This window comes from Podarcis cretensis, assembly GCF_951804945.1.
Source record: "Podarcis cretensis genome assembly, chromosome: 7".
In the NCBI taxonomy this organism is placed as follows: Eukaryota; Metazoa; Chordata; class Lepidosauria; order Squamata; family Lacertidae; genus Podarcis; species Podarcis cretensis.
In genome coordinates this window covers 64,696,279-64,705,227 of record NC_137176.1, presented here as the reverse complement: position 1 = coordinate 64,705,227, position 8,949 = coordinate 64,696,279, and the positions used below count along the sequence as shown (strand labels likewise).

At 39.2% G+C, this 8,949-nt stretch overlaps 1 protein-coding gene across 5 annotated transcripts in view; it reads right to left on the bottom strand.

Moving 5' to 3' along the window:
- Positions 1-8,949, bottom strand: part of RALYL (RALY RNA binding protein like) — a 271,064-nt gene that overhangs the window by 138,013 nt on the left and 124,102 nt on the right. For all 5 annotated transcript variants that reach the window (XM_079983191.1, XM_079983189.1, XM_079983190.1 and 2 more), the window contains one exon: positions 104-382. In XM_079983191.1, coding sequence (XP_079839317.1) covers positions 104-359 — 256 coding nt within the window. In that variant the 5' untranslated portion in view covers positions 360-382. Of the gene's footprint in view, positions 1-103; positions 383-8,949 lie in introns of those variants that run through there.

Here is an 8,949-nt window from a genome sequence, read left to right as displayed (position 1 = left end):
CGGACACAACCCCCAAGTACATATAGCTGTAGGGAAATGGGTTTTACAAGGAAGAGTAAAAGCATAAATGACAGAACACATGGGATGGCATGCAGATACTCACCGAGAGGTTGCCCCGCGATGATCCTGGCATTCTCTCCTGCCACAGCAGCCCTTGCGTGCCTCTCACTCATATACTGTACAAATGCATAACCTTTGTGCACCGAGCAGCCAACTATTTTCCCATACTTTGCAAAGATCGCCTCTATGTCACCCTTTTTGACAATGGCTGTGTTGAGGTTGCCAATGAAGACTCTCGAGTTGATGGATTTGGGGTCATTCTTATTGGTGACATTACTGGTCTGTGTTTTGCCAGTCATGGTTGGCTCGCTTGACTTCAGGCCTTAAAACAAGACAACAAAGATTTATGTTTAGTTGTATATATTCATCTCTAGTTAGGTATGAAGTTTAACAACAACACCAACAACTAATTGAATCTAAATCATGAGGAGTATATAGTTAATGATGACTGACCATCAGAAAGGTCCAGTGAACGTTATCAGAAACCAATTTTAAACCCTACATTTTTATGAATTTAAAATACACTCATAAATCAAGCCTTCTCAAATTTAGCACTTTGCCAATATTCACTGATTTAAACATGAAAGTTCAGTCAGTGGCTTATTAAATAACCATCTTTCCATCATGCAAAATAAGAGACTAAAACACTTCTGTGTGTCAATGAAATGAACAGCCAAAGCCAGCTGAGGAGCAAATCTTCACGGTGATGAAAAGCTTGCCTGCTTTGATCTGGCTCCTGTCAATCAGCGTACATTATCTTTTCCAGCCTGTTAAATACTGTAGATCATTGCAAGAAATCCAGAGCAGGTTGAATACAGCTGCTTAGTGCAATCAATATATTTCCATTAGGAGCTAGAAATTTCTTCTCTGCAGAATAGCTCAGAAAGATAATTTTTTTTGTTGTTTTGTTGTTAGTAGTAGTAGTAGTAGAAACAGGACCAGCAGCTAATTCTCATCAATGACACAGTAGGTTCTTATCTATCCATCAAGGCTGCCTCTGTGATTATGTGGTTAGATCCTGGAGATAGAATGGTTTGAATTCTTTGTGTTGCGACAATGAAACTGATGAGATTCAGTAGTTGGCATGAATAATTGGAACTGAGGTTTATGCTGTTTTTCTTATGAAACTGCCTAAGACATCCCATACTGTACTGCAATTAATAAAACAATCACTATTTCATAAACTACTATCCTAACATTCCTGAGCATATCCTATCATTTGGAAACTGCTTCTGAATATGTTGGATATGAGCTCTTAAGTTTTTACAGTAGGACACACACTTCTCTCATGTCTGCAATTGACATAGCAATTGTCCACAAAACAGTATGGAATATTAAGCTATTTCTTCTTCTTTTTTAATCCCCCCCCCTCCAAAAAAAACCTGGCAACAATTGTCTTTGCAGGGAAACCACTGAAGCCGTCCTCCTGAAACTTGGCAGGATTCATCACTCAGAAGGGGCAACATTGCCTGCAAATTTCATCCAATTCTGCCCCAAGAATCAAAACATTACAGATTGTTCCTTTAAAAAAACAACAACAAAACAAACAAACAAAAAACTTAAAATGGTCCTAAAGATATTCATTTGTAATTTGGCAGGTTTTATCCATTCTGGAGGGGCTATCATTCACATCTTTGGCAATATAATTTTTAGAAGTTAGAATAAAAAGTTTTAGATTACAGCATTCTGTGATTTCTGTTAAGCTCCCCTCAATACTAAAGAGCAATCTCATGCATGTCTACTCAGAAGTCAGCCCTGTTGTTTTCAATATGGCTTATTACCGGATTAGTATGTATATAATTATCACTTAAAATATTTTTATAAGTCCTGTGCGTATCCAAATATACATCCAAGTAAGTCGCTTGCCATTTACACTAGTGGCCAAAATTGTGGAAACCTTTTGGAGAAAGTGTATTTCCGAGGTTTGATGGCTCTTAACGCCACTTTCTTTTGAAGCAATGCCATAAAATGATATATCAACGGAATGATAATTTAATGAAGAATGTAATGCAACAAAGCTTGTTGAATTATCTGTATTCTATCAAAAGTTATAGCCAAATAACCAGAAAAAGGTGTGTTTAGAGAGCCAATCAGGTATCATCTGGTTTTAGCAATGATGGCTCAAAACACCACTTTTTTGAGTAATACCATAAAATTATATAACAATGGAAATATAATTTAATGAAGAATGTAATGGAATAGCTTATATGAAGGATTACTTATTACAACAGTGGACATAAAGAAGAAATGTGAAACATATTAGAAAAATGAGCTATACACAAATTCTCACCATGTCAGTTAATACTTATTTGGGTAACCTTTAGCCTTCCTATGCAGAGAACCAAGTTTTTTTTAGTTCTGCAGCTGTAATAATATGAAGCAAGATTGAATTATTGCCTCTATTAATTGAGTTTTATTGCTGGATTGTTTCTGACTAACAAGTTTCTTTAGTCAGCTCCACAGATTTTCGTTTGGGTGAAGGTCTAGGCTATGTATTTTGGGGCATTTACATTCCCATTAATAACACAAATTCTGCCCACACCTTTTGCTGTCATACAACCCTAGATCATAACACTAACTGGGTGTTTCACAGTAGGTGTAATACAAGTAGGGTGTAAATCTTCTCCAATTCTTCTCCTCACGTATTTCATGCCATCACTATCAAGCAAGGAGACTTGGGTCTCATCACTCCAAATAACACTGTCCCATTGTTCCACTGTCCAGTTAACATAGGTTTTAGCCCAGTTTAATCTTTTCAACCTTTGTTTGAGAGGTAACAATGGCTTTTTCCTTGGAATTCTAGCATTTAGAACATATTCCTGCAGTCTGTGCCGAATGGTCCTTGCACTTAGTTTCACATCACATTGCGCCATGTCATCTTGTATACACACAGATGATTTTCTTCTGTCATGCAGGCATAGTCTCTCAATTTTTCTATCGTCACTTGCTGTTGTGCACCTTTTCTTGCCTTTACCAATCTGATTTTGTAGTGACTAGGTCTCCTTATACCTCTTCAAAAATTTAGAAATGCCATCTTTGGTTAAGTTTCCACCATTTTTTTCTTTTAATTTCTTCATAACTTTAGCCTTGTTCACTTAATAGTACTATTTTACATCACTTTCTGGGTGACCAGTCAACTTTGCGCTATTTCTTTAATTTTATTATGTTTTACAAGCTCACTAAATGAAGAACAAAAAAAACAAAAAAACCCCAACAAACTTGATAGCAATCATATAACACACTGGCAAATGTCCTCTTTATTTATGTTGTAATAAATCATCCTTCATAAAAGTTATTGCATTACATTCTTCATTAAATTATCTTTCCATTGATGTATGATTTATGGTATTACTCCAAAAAAGTGCTATTATGAGCCATCATTGCCAAAACAAGATGACACCTGATTGGCTCTCTAAAAACTCATTTTTCTGGTTATTTGGCTATAGCTTTTGATAGAATACAGATAATTGAACAAACTGTGTGCATTACATACTTCCATTAAGTTATCTTTCCACTGATATATAATTTTATGGTATTACTCTGAAAAAAAGTGGTGTTATGAGCCATCAAACTTGGGAAATACACATTCTCCAAAGGGTTTCCACAATTTTGGGCACTAGTGTAACTAGAGGTCAACAATGTATTTTCAAGCCAGCCACGTGGCTTTTCTATTGGCCAGAAACTACTGCATTCACACACACATTTCCTAATACTGAAAAATGACTTTGTTGAGGAAGAGGCCATTTATATAGCAATTAAGTACATAACATTTATTACAGGGTACAGTTAAGAGTTATGTTACTGCTCTGCTCTGCTTCATTGTGGTCATATTTTAGATCTTATCACCACCATTGCTCAACTGAGGCTTAAATCTGAGATGCTATTCTACACACTCATTTCTCAAGTGGAAAAATGAACAAGTGGTGAAATCCCAAAGGATTATTTTCGGTAGTAATTCTTTGGCCCATTTCACACAAACAACCAAGTAGCATGGAGGTCTCTGGAAATGAAACAATTTTGGCTCTGAATTACTACAGCACAAGGATGTTGGTAATTGAGAAGCTCTACTTCTCCTTTTCACCTGCAGGTATGGGAGTGGATGTGCTGGACCACTGTCTTGCCTCAGTAATGGACTGGATGAGAGCCAACAAGCTAAAGCTCAATCCAGTTAGGACTGGGGCACTAGACTGGATGAATAGCTCTTGATGGGGTTACACTCCCTCCAAAGGAGCAGGTATGCAGCCAGGGGGTTCTACTGGATCCACTGCCATCACTTGAGGCTCAGGTGACCTTGGTGGTGTGGAGTGCCTTCCATCAACTTCTGCTGGTGACCCAATTGCACCCCTCATCCCCAATCCAATCCTAAAATTACAAGGGACTTGCATATATTCTTTATAATGTGGCGTAGTGGCCAAGTGATCAGAAAGCGGACTTTTCTATAGATCAGTATCAAAAGACATTGTGCTGAACCACCTGCAACACAGCAGCTTCATGGAAAATGGAATACTGGAAGTTCAAGTGAATGTATCAGGCAACTACACTCCAGGATTTAATGGAGGAATCTTTCTCATCACCTGCAGCCTGATTCGTTCAACTGAAGAGACAAAGAACTGAACCTATATCTTCTGCATGCAAAGCATATGGTCCACAGCTAAGTGATTGTATCAGAAATATGCAGAGACTGAGCATAATGGCAATGGTGAAGTAGGGTGGCCGGCTGCTGAATGGTACTAGGAGTGGGGAATAATGCATCTATATACTACCCTGAGACATTTAAACTAATCATTAAGCTGGCTATAACAGATTGTTAGTATTTTTTTCTCTACAGCTTATTTGGGTTTACACAGTTGTTAAAAAAACCAATTAAATTTGTACAGTGCCATCTATGAGCAGGGTATCTTCTACAGCACAATAAGAAACATGTGCATGAAAGAGGAAACTTAATGCCTGAAGCAGTAGCACATGAGATATGATGGGTACATTTCCATGGATCTGTTTTGCCTCTTCCTGCTATACAGTGGTACCTCGGGTTAAGAACTTAATTCGTTCTGGAGGTCTGTTCTTAACCTGAAACTGTTCTTAACCTGAAGCACCACTTTAGCTAATGGGGCCTCCTGCTGCCGCTGCGCCACCGCTGCATGATTTCTGTTCTCATTCTGAAGCAAAGTTCTTAACCTGAGGTAATATTTCTGGGTTAGCGGAGTCTGTAACCTGAAGCGTATGTAACCCGAGGTACCACTGTACTTTGTTTAGAAAGTCATCCTGACTGGGGTGACAGTTTGTGTGTGTGAGAGAGAGAGAGAGAGAGAGAGAGAGGGAGAGAGAGAGAGAATGAGCCTTCCTTATAAGTAAATGGTGCTGCGCTTGCCATGAGCAGAACAATACTGTACCTCATAACACAGTTCAACTCAGCCCCAATTCAGGTCTGCAATAGCATTTAGAACAACAAATCTGGGTCAAGGTGAAGGAGTATTTTCCAACATTTCTGTACATGAAAACAAGGACACCCTTGAGGACTTATAACACCTCAATTCTTCTTCCAAACATCACTGAGCACCGACCTACATGCACCCACTCCTGAACACTAATGGAAAGGCTGTTTTCCAACTGCTGTGTTGTTTTGCACTACAAATGCATTTACACTGTATTAATTTACTCAAGAGTCTGTTCTCTACTGGGTTCTGAAGCAGCTGTTTTGATATACAGGCCAAAACATTTTTCTTTTGCAAGACTTAAGAATGGTTTAATAGGAAGTTTCATCTCACAAAAAGTCTGGCTGAACTTCATGCTACAACTCAAACACATTCCCAGCAGCATGCATAATGCAATCCTATGCCTGGTTACTCAGGTATAATCCCACTGTGGCTTAATTCCATATATGTATATAACAGAATTATTAAAAAGTTATCCTGGAATCTCCCCCAAAGGCAAAAAAAGGGATACTGAAGTGCTGGAGACCAGTACCAGAAAACAGGGAGAATTGGATTATTGCTTTCTCTGAGAAAGAAACAGCAGATGGTGGGCACAAGAAAAAAAATGGCTGCCAGTATGAATGGGGGGCTGGGGCTCCTCAAATTTCAATAGTCTGAATCCAGAAAAGTTGAATGTGTTTTGAATCTGACCATACTTTCCAGGGCTACAGTGCTCAAAGTCTGATGCTATCTTTTCAGGCAGGCACAATTTAAGCAGGGCTTGGTTATGTCTGAACTTTCAGACTCCCAAATACACAGAATTAACTTTATGAATTAACATTCTTGCTATATAAATTAACTTAGCAGCCTCATACCCACTGTTGCTCAGGAATTCTAAGAAACAAAACAAAAATCACTGCAGGTTTGAGATCAGTGTTTAAAATCAGTACAATTTTGAAAGGCTCAGTCTGCCATCTTGATTCAAAACAGCATTCACCTGGATCCAAACATAGAAGAAAACCGTCTCCTTAATGTCAGGAACCATCATGCAAAATTTGGTTATGGTATATTTATAGGCAGCCAAATGCACAATGAACAGATAAGCAACTTTCTAAAATATATAGCAGAATACACACTGGTGGACCACAGGGCTTCCTTTTTTTAAAGGAAACAGTGCAAAATTGAAATTCTGCTTGATCAAAATGTCTTCCACAAAGCTCATACATAGGGATTACTAGATCATTTCCTTTGTTTTATTGCATAACAATATCACATTTTAAATTCTGTTTTCTATTATTACAATCTGAATAATGTGTGAATAGGACCTGGAACTATTTCCCCCTTGCCCCAAATTAGCATTGCAAAATGCCACATATTTTCTATCAGAAAGAAAAGGATTTTTGTCTGATAATTGTCCACCTATTAAAAATTCTGGCTAGGCAAATGCATTGCAGAAATATATAAAAGTAAGATTATTATTAATGTGTATATAACTGAGGTTTGATTTCCTGTAGTGAACAATGCAAGTGTACAATACAGTTGTTTAAATTTTCAAATGACCTCCCCCCACCCCCTGCAAAAAAGGAACAGCAATCTCCACAGCAATAAGAACTAATATATTAATTTTATTCAGCTAGCTGTATGCATTTACATAATACTGGCATGCTGTGGAGTCACTCACAGTCAATATACAATATAAAAGATCTGAAATATGTATGTGATTTACATTACACCCTTATAATAGTAACTGTCACATTTGCAGGCATAGGCTGTACTCAAAGGCGCGTTTCTGACATCTGTATGTATTGCAACAGATACCTCCAGGAATCCCAATTTCACTGGGGCCACGGGGGCACTAAAGGACAAGGCACCTCTGACAGGTAAGCCATGGAAAGGAAGCTCATTACCGCTCTGTCCTCCTGCCCACAGCACAAAGATACCGTACGCTGGAGACTATGTTGTGGTCTGCAGGCTGCCTGGTTGTATGCATGCAGTGTCAGGCAATGTCATGGGGTGGTCTGGCCATCGCCACATAGAGATCACTTTCCCTGCATGCCTGATATGAAGGCAGCAGTGGCTGCTAGTAATCCCTTTAATGTTTTATGATGAAGAGAAAATGGCTTGGGAGATGGCTCTTTCCTCGACTGAACTGTTTTAAAACACAACTTTGTAACATGGCAGTGACAGCATTTAACATACATATTTCAATGTATCTGAAGAAGTGTGCATGTACACAAAAGCTCATACTAATAACAAACTTAGTTGGTCTCTAAGGTGCTACTGGAAGGAATTTTTTTTTTTTTTGTTTCGACTACGGCAGACCAACACGGCTACCTACCTGTAACATATTTCAATGTGCACATTAAGTCACTTAACAATTAGTCACTTGAAATGGTTTCAGCTTGGCAAAAATCAGAACAGGATATGACCCTATAAAATTTAATAAAGTGGCTGAAACACGAGGGTAGAAGCCATATTTTTTGCTTTTGCTTGTTAAACAGACGGTACCTTTTTCAAGGCGTTTGCTGTTTCTTGTACATAAGATAGCACAAGATAGGAAGAATCAGGTTCACAAGCTTAACATGAGTCAACAGTGTAAGGCAGCAGCAAAAAAAAGCTAATGCTATTATAGGATACATCAACAGAAGCATAGTGTAATAGGGAAGTAATAGTACTTGCTCTATTCTGCCTTGCTCAGACCACACCTGGAGTACAGGGTCCAGTTCTGGGCACCACAATTTAAGAAGGACATTGAAGAGCAGGTTGGAGCTTTCTTGTGGATATTTGCTGGCTCAAATAGCAAGCTTCTACAAAAAGAACCACAGGGCAAACTAGAGCTCACAATTACAGAACCACCCCCAGTGGCTGTTTTCACACTTTGCATCATAACATATACAACAATTTTAAATATGGGCTTACACACACGTCCGCTTGTTCCTTGCCTAGAAAGTACAAGTCTGAGAGGTTTTCTGCTTGACCTGTGCTTTCTAGGCAAACGTCTCAGCAGTTGCCCCCTTGACTTGCTCCTTTTCCAAAGAAAACCTGCTCTTTAGTGATAAATTGGTGCAAACAGAGAAAACCCAAATTGCCATTTGCTTCCTGTGAGCTTCCTTGGGTCCTCCTGCAACCTTCTCAGACCTGGTAAGTGGGAAGGTGCTTTCCTTACTGGTCTCTGGGATGCTCCCAGAGCCCCCACACCTCCTTCCCAGAGGCCAGGGTTGGGTATGGGGAAGGTAGTGTGAGGGCTTTGGAACTCACTAAGCGAGGAAAACCCATTGTCCAGCCTGGATACTGAGGTCCGTCTCCAAAGGCCTTCTGGTGGTTTCCTCACTGCAAGAAGTGAGGTTACAGGGGACCAGGCAGAGGGCCTTCTTGGTAGTGGTACCCATTCTGTAGAACGCCTTCCCATCACATGTCAAGGAGATAAATAACTACATGACTTTTAAATGACACCTGAAGGCAGCCCTGTACAGTGGTA